We start from the raw sequence: 15,216 nt of genomic DNA, 5'->3' as shown, positions 1-15,216 counted from the left end.
TTGAAAGGCTGTCATGAAACAGAAAGATTAAGACATGGTCCGTGCTGCTCCAGGGTCGAGAGATATATCAGTCATAAGGAGATATTAAGTGCACTATCAGGAGGCACATTAATAAATTGTCTAAAAATTGCATAAACTTCTTCACAGATAATTATGCCTTACATTACATTCTTTCAATAAATAATCATTCAAGCAGTTAGGATGAAGCAGGCGTCAGGCCTGTATATGATGGTGACCCAAACAGACAAAGGCGCCGCCCGGGAAAAAGTTTCTTTGCGTAAGGTACTGTTTACAGATAATTTTTATATAAAATAATCATTTAACCAAGAAGCAAGGTCACAGCAGGGATGGCTGAAAAGAGACTAATATATGGGCGAGGGTGGTTTGGAATGAAGCCTGGTCTGGGAAAATTGAGACGAAAACTCAGAAGCAGTCACCGATGGCCAAAGAACCCATGGGACTTCTCTCCGCGCGCTTTCACCGCCGCCCGGCCGCTCACCTCACCCTTCAGCCCGCCGGTGCTGCCCCTTTCCCGCCCCTTTCCCGCCCCTTTCACGTCACTCGGGCCGCGGGATTTCGGGCATTTTCTCTCGCGAGATTTTCACGGTGGCGAAGACCGCCGTGGAGGCAGCTGAGGGGACGGTTGGGGTCTATTTTGTTGTGGGTTTTCAGCAAATCCAGGGCTGGTCTGGAGGCGTGAAGTAGGTTCCGGGGCCTGAGACCTGGGCTGCCGGCGCGGGCCCCTGAGTAGGGGGTGGGGCGGGCTCCCTGGGCTCGAACCGGTTCGGTCCTCGTGCGCGCCGCGAGCCCCAAAGCCGTGCGGTCGGGCCCCGGGGTTGGGGGTCGGCGTGGGTGGTGGCGTCCGAGTACTCCTGCGGCGTGGGTCTGAGGTGCGGCAGGCCGGTGCAGGGCCTGGGTGGCTGGAGAGCGGGAGGGCCGTGGCGTCCGCAGCCCGGAGCTGACCTCGCCCTGGGTCCTCCAGGGTTGGCACCCAGGTGAGATTGAGGTCAGCGTCAGAGCTGGGTGACCCGGGGGTCTTGCGCCTGGGAAACTCAGGAAATCCTCTGGTCCTCATCTTAAAGTTCTTTTTTCCGAAGTTACCCAGTGGAATTGGTTTTCCTTCTTTCCTGGTTTTTCGAAGTTCTGTGAATATGTTAATTATTCAGAGAGGCAGAAAGAAGACGTAAAAAGAGGAGACCAGAGTGATTTAAATCCCACCATTCTCACTTTTTTCTTTTTAAATTTAAGGCGTACAGAACGATGGAGTATATGACAGAATCCACCAACCGCAGCCCTGGACACATGTGAGTGCGACACTTCTTCCTTCCGCCTTGAATGTGAAAATCTTCAGTGAGCCTGGGAAACTTACTGTGGGGAAAGCTTGAGGGTGGGTGGGGAGTAGCTTTTATTGTTAAAAATGGGAAAAATAAGTCTCATTTCTGTTGAAAAGCGAATTAGTTTCTGGTTATAAAGTTTGTTCTAGTAAATATACCCTCCAGAAGGGTTAAAATATTCACCATGCATCCTTTCAGAACAGCACTGTCGAATATGTAGCCATATATGGCTCTTTACTTTTTGCTGTTTTTTATTGGAGATTACATTGTAGTAATTTTTAATTTTAAACATCTTAAAACGTAATTATCAATTTTTAATTTCTTTTTTTTTTTTTTTTTTTTGAGACAGAGTGTCACTTTGTTGCCCAGGCTGGAGTGCAGGTGCGATCTCACTGCACCCTCAGCCTCCGGAGCTCAAACAATTCAGCCTCACGAGTAGTTGGGACTACAGGTGCACACCACCACGCCCAGCAGATTTTTGTATTTTTATTAGAGATGGGGTTTCACCATAATGGCCAGGATAGTCTCCATCTCTTGACCTCGTGCTCCGCTCCTGTTGGCCTGCCAGAGTGCTGGGATTACAGGCGTGAGCCACTGTGCCTGGCATTAATTTCTTTTTTTTTTTTTGAGATGGAATCTTTTTTTTTTTTTTGAGATGGAGTCTCGTTCTGTCACCCAGGCTGGAGTGCAGTGGTGTGATCTTGGCTTACCCCAACCTCCGCCTCCCAGGCTCACGTGATCCTCCTGCCTCAGCCTGCTGAGTAGCTGAGATTACAGGCATGTGCCACCACACCCGGCTAATTTTTGTATTTTTACATGTTGGTCAGGCTGATCTCAAACTCCTGACCTCAAGTGATCCACCCGCCTCGGCCTCCCAAAGTGTTGGGATTACAGGCGTGAGCAACCGCGCCTGGGGGGGAATTTCTTATATTTATGTTCACATTTGCTCTGCTCTGCTTGCATGCTTTCTTTCCTTTTTCCTTTCTTTCTTTCTTCTCTCTCTTTCTTTTCTGATGAATCGACAGGTTTAATGATACAGTTCTCTTCACAGAGATGACTACAGAGACTTAAATGATAATTCTGGAATCGTTCAGTACAGACCAATTAGCTAAATCTAAAATAAACTGACTTCTTACCACAACTATCCTGTAAACATTACAGTCCTCTGTTTAGAATGACCTTAATCTCATAGGAAAATAGTAACTATGGAGAAACTAGTTTTGTGGCCAAAAGTAAAAACCAAAGGAAAAATATGAGTTCAGTGGCTAGTTAGTGAAAACAGGAAATGTGGCTCCTTCCCTTTCGTGTGATGCTTTACTCTTCCCTTGCCCTTCAGTTAGCTCAGTGGGTTTGAATAAGCCATCTGAAACTTAAATGCCTTTGGAGCGCAGCATAGTGCTGATCTTCCTTGTTCTGTCAGTAGCTTTTAATAGACACTTGTCTGAGGGCCAAAGCCCTTCACAGAACCCTTTCTTGGAATGGGTTCAGTTTGACCATTATACTTCTTGAAAATGATGAACACCCTCCCAGACAACCAGCACTCTGGAAGAGCCTGGTTAGCTCTGTCAATAACTGCTTGCTTTCCAGATGATACTGCTGGCTCCATTCTGTCAGCATAAGCCCCAAGCAGTTTAAGTTGGGAATTTCCTAAATTAATTTAAATGGAATAAAATTAAATACTTGGTTGCTTGTTTGTACTAGCCATATTGCCACATGTGGCTAGTGGCTACCATTGGACATGGAAATTATCAACTTTTCTTTTGGACAGTGTGTTTTTGCATTAGTGGTTCTCAAACTTTTTCTGCCCCTAGTACATCTAGAATTATGATAGTTCTGTTATTTATAACGAGTCTCTAGACGTTGATATACTTCGTATCGTGTTAAAAAAAATTATGCTCTCGGTAAATGTTTATATTTTAGCAGTCCTTATGCTTTTTTTTAATTGCCTTTGGAGTATATTGCTGTCTAATTCTGTTAGAAATGATTTAGATATTAGTTTCTATTGGTGTAGTCCAGAGATATTAAGAAATGTTTATTAGAGACAGACAACTGAAGTGTTTTAATCTAGTGATACCATTCTTTTCACCTAAGCTGTGGTCCTCTGTATGCCCTGAATAAATAAATTTTTAAAGGCTTAGTATTTAGAGATGAGGTGGTTGAATTAAAAAGAGACAAACTGATCTTACGTATTTTTGATATAGGATTTTCTTTTTGGTTTTTGCCACTGACACATTGTTACCTTGTTAGTTGATTCTTTCTTGGTTTTCCAGTTTTCAACAAGAGATAATGAATAACAGTGCTTCTCAAATTTTTCCCAAGTTTGCTATTACACATGCAGTGGGAAGTTTATCTGTTTATATGTAAAAGTTAATGTGAATGTTTGTGTCTGCATAGAAAATATTTGGAATGATATATACAAATTATTAATAAATGTTACCTTCATGGATAGTCTTGATTGCATGTGGTCAAGAGCCCTTTAAAATTTTTTATTGTATTTAAGTATTTGAAGTTAAAATTAGTGTAAGATTTGCATTCTTCATCAATGTACCTACATTTGTTTTAATGTGACAATATAGTTTCATTTGCTTTTAATAAAAAAGACTTGTTTAGACCCATATTGGCTATTTAAATGTAAATTTAAATTAAAAAAAATAAAAAATTTAGTTTCTCAGTTGTACTAGTCACTTTTCATGGCCCAGTTACCATATGTGACCAGTGGCTACCTTGTACAGACCACAGTAGAACATTTCTATCATGGCATGAAGTTCTGTTGGACAGTACTGACTCTCTAGAACCTTTAGGACATTGGCCTTATATTGAGGATTTTTAGAATTGTAGCCATTTTTGGTGTTTTTCCCCCTGTACTACAAGGTTATTCTATCTACTGCATCTTTGAAGATTGCTTTGTTTCTTGTTTTGAGACATTGTCTTGCTCTGTCACCCAGCCTGGAGTGCAGTGGTGTGATCTGGCTCAGTGCAACTTCCGCCTCCTGGGTTCAAACAGTTCTTGTGCCTCAGCCTCCCAAGTAGCTGGGATTACAGGCATGCACCACCATGCCCAGCTAATTTTTGTATTTTTAGTAGAGATGGGGTTTCACCATGTTGGCCATGCTGGTCTCGAACTTTTTATCTCAGGTGATCCACCTGCCTTGGCCTCCCAAAGTGTTGGAATTACAGGCGTGAGCTGCTGTGCCTGGCCCAGGTGGCTTCGTTTCTGTCATTTTTTAAAAAAGGGCAAAGATACTGTGGCCTAACTTGAAGGCTTTTGTTTGGCATCTAAAAAAAAATTTAACCGGTGTATTTTAAAAACCTAATTTGAAAGATTTGTCTTTTATTTATTAAAGCTTGTGCTGTGAGTGTGGTGTCCCAATAAGTCCAAATCCTGCCAATATTTGTGTGGCCTGTTTGCGAAGTAAAGTGGACATCAGCCAAGGTATTCCGAAACAAGTCTCGATTTCGTTCTGCAAACAGTGTCAAAGGTATAGTGTGATACAATTTTGCTCTTCTTAAAGCTGGAATTTACATTTAGAGAGCCACCGAGATATGCTAAGATAACACGAAGGTACATAGAATAAAGTGCATGCAATTAAGTTTTAATTTTTGTGTTGGTGTCACCAAAGATTTTATAATTTGTAATTTTATAGTGTACTTCTCTAGTGTTTCCTGCTAATCTAGTAAAGATAGTGTAAAGGTATTTAAATCTGTTCTCCTGTTAACTGATCTAATAGATATGATGTATATAGTTAATAGATAGGAGTTGATGTTTGTAAGGATGAGAGCAGATTATTAAGGACATGTTATGAGGGTTTTTTTTTTCCTTTAGTTATTAGAAGCTATGTATGATAAAAAGCACCTTATGTTTGGAGTAATTTAGTAATATGTTTTAAAAACTCTTCTAACGTTCACATGTAATTAAAATAACTATATTGATGGAAAACAAACTCGGCAAATCTTACCTGGAATGGTCTGAAATGAAGATTGGATTGGAAGGCAGAAGACTTCTTCTGAAAGTTAATGTTTCATTCCTGTTTATTTTCTTTAATTGCTGGCGTAAACAACTTATATCTGTTAAGCCACTCAGTAACACAGAACTGCCTAATGAGTGTAAAATTGTATGCCTGTGATTTCCAAAACGGGTTAAGACTACTTTTTGAGTGTTTGTCTCTAGAGAGGTGGTTCATGGACTCCTTGAGAATTTGAAAACTGTATCTCTCTTGTAAAATATTTACATATATATGTGTACAAACACATGAAACTTTGTTTATTGTTTCAGGGAGTTTACAGTTTATAAGCTTAGCAAGTGTGAGGCTTAATCTTCTAAATACTTGCTATTAAAAGCCTGGTGGAGTTAGACAAGTACTAGATAAAGAACTAAACAGACTTAGTTTGTCTTGGCTTTCTCACAAACTAGCTTTTTGAAACTCTTGGCCATTTATCATCTCAGGGCCTCAATTTCCTCATCAGAATTAATGGTTTTATTAGGTGATATTTCTAACTCTAAAAGTGTACTTATAGGCCAGGCACAGTGGCTCATGCCTGTAATCCCAGCACTTGGGGAGGCTGAGGCAGGTGGATCACTTGAGGTCAGGAGTTTGAGACCAGACTGGTTAACATGGTAAAACCGTGTCTCTACTAAAAATACAAAAATTAGCTGAGCATGGTGGGGTGTGCCTGTAATCCTAATTACTCTGGAGGCTGAAGTAGGCAAACCATTTGAACTCAAGAGGCGGAGGTTGTAGTGAGCTGAGATTGTACCACTGCACTCCAACCTGGGGGACAGAGTGAGACTCCATCTCAAAAAAAAAAAAAAGTACCAATAAATAAATAGATAAGTAGTTATAAACAAAGGGGGACCTGTGTGATATTTCTGATTGAACCTTGAAAAGTAAAAATGAAAAATTTATGTTATTTAACAAATATGGCAAAAAGGCACTCACATAACACATGTGGCAGTATTTTATATTTAACAAACATTTATTGAGCACCTACTATAAGATATGTCAGACACTATACTAAGTCCTGGGTAGGTTGGACTAAAAACCTTAAAGCACATGTGTAAGAGATTTAAGTTTTGTTTTAGTCAGATTTTACCAAGATTTTATACGTCATTTTACAATTTAAAATTTGAAAAGGACTTGAAATAAGATGAGTAGACTGAACTATTGCTTTTTAATTTACTAATTTACCTTTTTATTGTGAGAAATAAGCAGTTTTCAGGCAGTTTAGAAGTACATAATAAACCATTTTAATGCCATGTTGAGATGATTCTCACCTGTTGTTCAGAGCATAGCTTTAAGGGACTCTTGGACACTTTGCCAGCCTTACTGGAATTGTAGTGGTGATTTGGTGATTGAAGTAATAAGATCACTTTAGTAGGTTATTTCAGATTGACATTCTCAGTCAGAATTTTAGCCTTTTAATTAAAGCTACCAGTCCAGTTGAAAGTTCTGGAACCATTAAAATATATTTGAGTTAAGTGCTTCGTATCAACCTTGGGTTTCATTATGGCTGGTTAATAATTTGGGTTATATCTGTATATTCAGATGGAAATTTCTGTGTTTCCTGAGAGTTGTTGGATTTCAGTATGTTACCTTTTCTTTCAGGTATTTTCAACCACCAGGAACTTGGATACAGTGTGCTTTAGAATCCAGGGAACTTCTTGCTTTGTGTTTGAAAAAAATCAAGGCCCCTTTGAGTAAGGTAAGTTAAACAGCTAAAATCAGGATTTATAGATACGTTTTCATTAAAGCTCTCATTTTCAGAAAATTCTTGTGAGTAGGTTTTTCAGAAGTAACTATTAAATGTTACTGTTGTTACCAGTAGCACCCCACTACAAACACTTTTTAAAGTTACATATATTCTTTTTATGAAAAGTGAAAATAGAGGGTGAGAAGGGCAGAGTAGTGAGATGATAAGACCACTAGGATTCCTCTGGCTACGGTTTTTAGAATGGGTGTAAGGGAGGTAAAGGTGTAAGTGATTGTAATAATCATGAGAAATGATGTTTTCGGATCAGCAGTGGAGGTGGTAAGAAGTGGACAGATTTGGATCTATTTTTAAGGTAGTAACATTTACTGATGTAGCTGGATGTGTGTGTAAGAGACAGAAAAGTTAAGGATGCCTTCCACTGTTTATGACCTGAGCAGCCAGATCACTGGGTAGGGGAGATTGGAGCTCATCTGTAACTGGTATTTCGATGTCTACCAGATGCTTAAGTAGAAATACTGAGTAGGCAGGTTAATAAATAAGCAGGTGAGTGGTCCGGTCTAAAGATAATGAATTTGGGATATAGATAATATTTAAGGTCATAAATTGGATTATGTTACTTCAGGAGTTTACATAGAGAAGGAAAGAAACTGGAGGATTGAATCCTAGAATAATTCCTTTAATGGGTAATGAGGAAGGAATAATTGGGTAATGAGGAGGAATCAGCAAAGGAGACTAAAAGGAGCTGCTAGGGAGGTAGGAGGTTAATATTAGGTGAGTGTGATGTCCTGGGAGGAAAGGTATGTGTTTTAAGAAGAAAGGAGTGAGTAGCTATGTGATTTGCAGTTGATGGGTCAAGTAATGATTTCCGTAGCTTTAGCAATGTGGACGAACTTACTAACATGGGCAATTTCTGTTTAGTGGCGATGGTAAACATGTGATTTAAGTAGAAATGAAAATGGGAGAAGGAATTGGAGGTAGCAAGGATAGACAGTTCTCTTAAGATTTGGTATAAAGGAAAACAAAGAAATGGGGCAATGGTTGAAGGGGAAATTTGGGAAGGGACACATGTCTTTTATTTTATTTTATTTTTTGTAGAGAAGATCTCTGCTCAGGCCGGAGTCCAGTGGTGCTGTCATGGCTCACTGCAGCCTGGGCTCAGGTGATCCTTCTGCCTCAACCTCCCAAGTAGTTGGTACTATATTGTGTACCACCAAGCCTGGCTGCTTTAGAAAATTTTTTATTTTTTTTTATTTCTAGTAGAGATGAGATCTCTGTCCGTCTCTCTTTTTTTTTTTTTTGGTCTTGTAGAACAGAGATCTCACAGTGTTGCCCAGATTGGTCTTGAACTTCTGAGCTCAAGCGATCCTCCTGCCTCAGTCTCCCAAAGTGTTGGGATTACAAGCATGAGCCACTGTGCTTGGCCAGAACACATTTCTTAAGATGGGATATATAATTATATTTGTCAGTTCTCTGGGAGTGTTAGAGTACGGAGGGAAATTTTTGTAAAATTGCAGGTAGACTGAATAATTGGCTGGAGGACGGCCTCAAGAAGTAGAAAAGAGATGAGATATAGCACATAGTGGAAGAATACCTTATTTGTTCATTCATTCATTCAACAAGTATTCAGCACTTACTCTTCACCAAGTACCATTTTGGGAGGCTATAATATTTCATGGAACAAAATAAAATTTATCTTTGCTGTTTAGTGGGGCATTCTAGAGGTTGATCTTGATAGGAGTATGAATGGTTCATCTGTGGTAATAGGAGGGAAGGTGTTGAGTGGGAGCTTCTGGGAATTCTCTGGTTCCTTCTTTTTTAATGGAGAAAACAGAAGCATGGGCATTAGCTGTGTGAGAAGAGCTATTAGACAGATGTTTGAGGAGAGAGCGGAAGATATGAAATGGTCCTCTACGACAGTTGGAGAGAGAATGCACCTGAACAATGTTGGGCAGTGCTGAGGATTACTGTTACAAATTTAGACTAGTCAGTGTGGTGTGCATCTATTTCTCTAGTTCCATCAGCTACACAGATGAGGCATAGAGCAGACAGAGCACTGGATTTAATCCAATTTATAATTTAGCCTAGTGACTAAGGTGAAATAAGAGAGGGAACAAGGAAATTGAGTGTGTACATGAGACAAGTTCTGATTATTGATTTTGAAGCTAGAGAGGAAGAATGAGGAATAAAGTTGGTAGAATGTATGGATTGTCCATTACATTAACTTGAAAGATTTTTGGTGCCCAGGAACTAGAGGAAATAAGCTGGAAAGATAGGACGTGGTAGACAGGGAGTAGGATGTTTGGAATTTGAGATTTTGAAGTGTTTGCAGTTATTGGTAATTAAAGGATATGAGTGTCTGAGATAGGAAGGTGGACAATATTTTGGAAGAAGAATAACTCAAAAAATGGGAGAGAGGTCAGGGTATTCTGGGGATCATCTGTGTGGGTATTGAAATCACTAGGTATTAATATTATTGGAAAGTGTGATGGTGAGCCGAAAGCTAAAATCTTATGAGAAATGAAAACAAGTGATACAAAGATGAACAGATTACTGTAACAAAGAGAGTAGTGGGTGGTAGAGTCTAATGACTTTAGACTCAGAGCTGGGTATATTTGAGGAGGAGGCAAGGAGAATGGTCTGTAATTAGCAATGAAGAGCAAGGAGGATACCTGTCTGGTGCCTGGTTCAGTGATAGGAAGAAAATGGAAGAAATATCAGTCATCACTTCATATAGCTTCAGGGGAGAGAGTTAATCAGGAGATCTAGAAGTTGAAGGGAATGTTCAGCAAAGTTGAGGATTTAGGTTTCATTGTTAGTGAATGTTGAGCTCCAGAGGGCATAGCAGAAGGGTTTTAGGATTCGGGGAAGAGTGTTAAGTGGGGACAGAATAGGAAATATGTGTAACCATATGGAAATTGGAGTATGGGAGATGAGAGATGACTGAGGTGTCTGGGACTATGGTAAAGAAGGAAAGGGACTAATAAGGTTGATTAGTCATAGTTCTCTTCAGGACACATAATATAGTGAGGTTGTGTTGGGGAATGCCAAGCAGGATGTCAAGGAGACTCTCTCCATTCCTGTAGGTGGGGATTGGAGCTTGAGGGGAAGATCAGTTTTATTCAGTGCCCTTGAGGCTTTTTTATGTTTTGACCACTGCAGATGGAGATTGAAGGAATAGGAATCTGCCTGTCATCCCCTGTACCTGGTGTCGCTTGTTAACTACTAGGCTTTGCTTTAGGAACGCCAGTTGTATGAGGGTTTTACTCTGGTGTGTTGCATCTTTGTATCTACACTACAAGTGGCTAGTCTACTTTTCACCAGACAGTACTTGATAAAAGTGTAATCTCAAAGTTACCTCCCAAATCTGTTAACTACAGCCCAGATTTTTTTTTCGTAGATCTTCAGACCAATTGAATCTTAATGTTCACTGAACAGTTCCTCTTGGGCATCTCACAGATACTGTCTTAAACTTAAATGTCTGAAATCAAATGTAATATCTCTTCCTTATTATATCCTTTGTTTATTTGTGTCACAAAATTGTACTACCTAGTTGTCTAAGCAGATGAAGCATCATTCTAGAGTCTGTTTTCTTCTTTCCCATATTCAGTTATCAATAAATCTTACAGATTTTTTTCTATATCACTTGGACTGTACAGATAAATCTTATGTGTTTTTATCTCCTAAATAGCCCTTGAGTCTGTTTTTGTTATTTCCAGTGCCTCTCAGTTCAGATCATCTACAACCCCTGCCCGAATTATTTCAGCAGCCTCCATTCTTGTTCTCCCACTCACCCCATAACCCATCTCCCCAAACACCCATTCTGGGCATTCTTGAGTTATATATTCAGACTTTCACATATAACAAACTGGTTTTGGCCTATGCAGATACTGCAGATTTAGTAGTGAGTTATAATTGTGGATTTAGTATTCAGTTTATGAAACTTCTCTAATGAATATTAATTCTTAAAAAAAAGAGACACAGACTTAGAGAGAATAATCCAAGGGGAAACTTTTTGAGGTCACCAGGTCTTTGCTTTCTTCCAAAAAATATAATTTCCTTTTAAGGGACAGTACTTTTTTTTTCAAGGGAAGAGAATTTTTTTCCTATACAAATACTTTTATTTTTTGCTTAAATTATGTCAGTTGCATTAATATAGTCATTGGATTGTCCTTCGATTTACTGCCATTGTTGCATAGCTGATGATTAATCTTTTTTATGGTGATGGTGTGTAGTCATGCTGATCACAGATTCCTTAAGCATCTTATGAAATCCATTTGTTAATGATTTGTTCTTTTGCCTTTTTTTTTTTTTTCTCCTCAGGTGAGAACTTAATGTTTCTGTTTGTGTTTTATTGAAGGTACGGCTTGTCGATGCAGGCTTTGTTTGGACTGAGCCTCATTCTAAGAGACTTAAAGTTAAACTGACTATTCAGAAAGAGGTAAGTGGTACATAATTTTCTCAGCATGATTAAAGTGCAGGTAGTGAAAATGAGGTCCTAGTGATAAGTTACTTTATGGCTTGAACACCTTAAAAGGAAAAGAGTACACTCAATTTTAGCTGTTTGTTTCCTTTTGAGCTTCTGTAGAAATAATTAGGTCACTAGTAAGGGTAGTCATTGCTTATGATTAGCAGACTTACTAATCTTTTCCAGAGTTATTTTTATTAGGAAAATGACTGAAGTGAAAACATGGTCTAAGGTACTGATACTCAAACTTGGCTAATCATTGTAATGACTCGTCATAACTGAAGCAAAAATACTCTACATTTGAGGCCTGGGAATCTAGGTGTAGGTTGAGTATCCCTTATCTGAAATGCTTGGGACCAGAAATATTTCAGATTTCGGATTTTGGAAGATTTGCATTATACTCACTGGTTGAGCATCCCTAATTCAAATACAAAATGTTCCGGTGAACATTTCCTTCGAGTGTCATTTAGAAACCCAAAATGTTTCAGATTTTGGAGCTGAAATTTCAGATTTGGGGTTTTTGGATTTAGAATGTTCAATCTATATTTTTAAAAAGCTTCCCATGTGATTTTTGATCAGCTATGTTTGGGAACAAAAATTTAATGAGCCCTTAATTTAAAGGAATATTTTCTTTTTGAGAAGTTTTCCTTATTTTTTTCTAGGATAGTTTGTCTATATAAACATATGCATAGGCTGGGCGTGGTGGCTCACACCTGTGATCCCAGCACTTCGGGAGGTCAAAGGTAGGCAGAATACTTGAGCCCAGGAGTTTGAGACACCATCTCTACTAAAAACATGAAAGTCAGTCGGGCTTGGTGGCATGTGCCTGTAGTCCTAGCTACTCAGGAGCCTGAGGTGAGGGATTGCTCGAGTCCAGGAGGTGGAGATTGCAGTGAACCAAGATCGTGCTACTGCACTTTAGCCTGGGCGACAGGCAGAATGAGACCCTGTATGTAAAATATACACAGAATATTCCCACAACCACTTCAGCTAAAGGAAAATTTGAAATGGTAATCTAATAAATCTTAGGAATTAAATCTGTATACCTTTCTTGAAATAGTATAACTTATTTTTATGACTTTAAAGTCGAGGACAGTTGCTCAAAGCATTAATGGAAAAAGTTTAAATATTAAAGGTTTTTCTTTTAAAGAAAATATTTGTTATTAAACAAAACCAAATGAATGAAGGAGTGTAATTGTTTTCTTTATCAGGTGATGAATGGTGCTATCCTTCAACAAGTGTTTGTGGTAGATTATGTTGTTCAGTCCCAAATGTGTGGAGATTGCCATAGAGTAGAAGCTAAGGATTTCTGGAAGGCTGTGATTCAAGTGAGGCAAAAGGTAATGATAGAAGATGATGAGTGAGTCCTATAACGTATGTTTCATCTATGTCAGTTATAAGACAGCTAGTAAAACCTCCTTCCCTAAAACCTCCTTCCCTTCTTTCTAAATCCTACAGGTACCAGGGATAGTCTAGATCCCTGAAGCATTCACCTTTGGAAATAGATCATTATTACATTTTAGATAATCTTTGAAGATCATTATTTGAAAAATCAGTATGCTGTATCTGTAGATGGTATGTGTGTGCTGTACCTATAAATGGCTTTTTGGGGGACAATTATTGATCAAATAATTTATATTTTAGACTTTGCACAAAAAAACTTTCTACTATCTGGAACAGTTAATTCTGAAATACGGAATGCATCAGAATACACTTCGTATCAAAGAGATTCATGGTGAGTTAAAATTTAAAAGCATTTGAAATGATGTCAGATTTTTATTTCAACTTGCCTAAGTAATCTTGTCTTTACTGATAACATCTGGATTAGTACTGTCTGAAAGAATTTTCTGTTAGGGGTAGGAAAAAAAAAAAACTTAGTTCTTTATCTGCACTGTCCAGTATGATAGTCACTAGCCACATGTGGCTGTTGAGTACTTGAAATGTGGCTAGAGCAACTGAGAAACAGAATTTTTAATTTTCTCCTAATGTCAGACATTTTTTTTATGTTTCGTACCCAAGTATAATTTTTTTTAAGGTTTCTGTTTGATAGATATGCATACATACTTCTGTTCAATCTTGTTCTCAGTTATGTGAGTGACACTGGCAAAGAGTTAAAAAGCTTGCCTTCTTTCCATGTAGCATTTAATTAACCTTTTGAAGTTTTTTAAGAACTTGACCATTAAGCTATCCAATTTGATATCTCTTAGAGGATGTCTTTTCAGTTTCTTTTATGATATTCATCTCTCAGGTATTCTACCCCTGGAGTCAATTTTAATAGCATTTTCCAAGAAAAGCCATTTCTTCTAGCTTTTTAGATTCTTGGCATAAAATAGAACATATTTATTATCATAATAAATCTCATTCACAACTATAGTTATGTCCTCTTTATTGTTCCTAATGTTTATCATTTCTTTTTTTCTACTCACCTCCCCTTAGTTAGTCTTGCCACTTTTATCTATTATGTTGGTTTTATCGGAAAATTATTTTTAGTTTTATTTTAAACAATCTTATATTTTTCTTTGTCTTAATTTTGTTTTTATCACTGTAATTTATGACTTAAGTCATAAATTTTCTTCTGAGCACCATGTTGGGTTTGTAGCTGGTACTTATAGCTACCTTTTTCCACTGCCCATTGCACATTTTGTTTGTCGTCAGCAAGCACCTCAGCTGTTTGATTCTTTTGGATACATACTTAGATGTGGAATTACTGAGTTCTATGGTAAGTATATGTTTATGTATAAGAAACTGCCAAACTGCTTCGAAGTGGCTGTACCATTTTACGTTCCTGCCAGCAATATTTTTCCATATCCTCCTCAACGCTTGTTACTATCTTTTTTGTTTATAGCTATTCTAGAGGGTGGTATGAAGTGGTACCTCATTTTGGTTTTAATTTCCATTTTGCTAATGACTAAAATGTTGAGCATATTCTGGACACAAGTCTCTTACTACGTATATTGTTTGCAGATATTTTCTCCAAAATCTCTAGTGTGTAGGAGAAAATTCACACTAGATATTCTTAAAATGCTGTCCTTTGAATTGCAAAAGTTTTAAATTTTGATGAAGTCCAATTTATCACGTTTTTTCTTTTAATCGTGAGTATGGGAGTATGCTTAAGAACTGTTTGTCTAATCAAGGTCACAAAGATTTTCTCCTATGGTTTCTTTCAAATGTTTCATAGTTTTAGGTCTTATATATTTTTGTCTAACTCTTTTGAGTTAATTTTTGTGCAGAGTGTGAGATGTGTCTAAATTCATCTTTTTCTATGTGGATATTCTTTATCCCAATGAAAACTCTGTCCTTTCCTCAGTGAATGCCTTGGGTCTTCTGTCAAAGATCTATTGACTGTAAATGTAATGGTTTATTTCTAGAATCTCAAGTCTATTCCCATTGATCTATACATCTATCCTTAGGTTAGTATCATGCTGTCTTGAATACTTACTAAAGTTAGTGAGTTTTGATATTAAGTGTGTAATGTTCATTTTCTTAATTATTTTGGCTATTCTGGGTAATTTTAGTATTGGCTAGTCTGGTAATTATATTTAGCTGAGTTATTTGCAAGAATATTTTTAATATTTCTTAGGTAGATTTGCTTTTGGCTATTCCTTTCTTGATTCTTAGTGCTACTGCTTTGTGATGAGATAATGTTGTCTTTAATAATTTCTACTGTTTGGGATTTATTAAAATTGTTTTATTTTTAAAATCTTAGCA

General features: G+C 37.9%; 1 protein-coding gene across 2 annotated transcripts in view; it reads left to right on the top strand.

Moving 5' to 3' along the window:
• The first annotated feature begins 574 nt into the window (after positions 1-574).
• The window catches only part of NMD3 (NMD3 ribosome export adaptor), a 28,988-nt gene continuing 14,346 nt past the window's right edge, over positions 575-15,216 (top strand). For both annotated transcript variants that reach the window (XM_017537296.2, XM_017537295.2), the window contains exons 1-7: positions 575-701; positions 1,249-1,304; positions 4,679-4,813; positions 6,938-7,034; positions 11,401-11,481; positions 12,720-12,848; positions 13,153-13,243. In XM_017537296.2, coding sequence (XP_017392785.1) covers positions 1,261-1,304; positions 4,679-4,813; positions 6,938-7,034; positions 11,401-11,481; positions 12,720-12,848; positions 13,153-13,243 — 577 coding nt within the window. In that variant the 5' untranslated portion in view covers positions 575-701; positions 1,249-1,260. The remainder of the gene's footprint in view (positions 702-1,248; positions 1,305-4,678; positions 4,814-6,937; positions 7,035-11,400; positions 11,482-12,719; positions 12,849-13,152; positions 13,244-15,216) is intronic.

The sequence above is a fragment of the Cebus imitator genome, unplaced genomic scaffold, assembly GCF_001604975.1.
Source record: "Cebus imitator isolate Cc_AM_T3 unplaced genomic scaffold, Cebus_imitator-1.0 Scaffold102, whole genome shotgun sequence".
Lineage (NCBI taxonomy): Eukaryota > Metazoa > Chordata > Mammalia > Primates > Cebidae > Cebus > Cebus imitator.
This window is presented reverse-complemented; position numbering and strand designations above follow the sequence as displayed.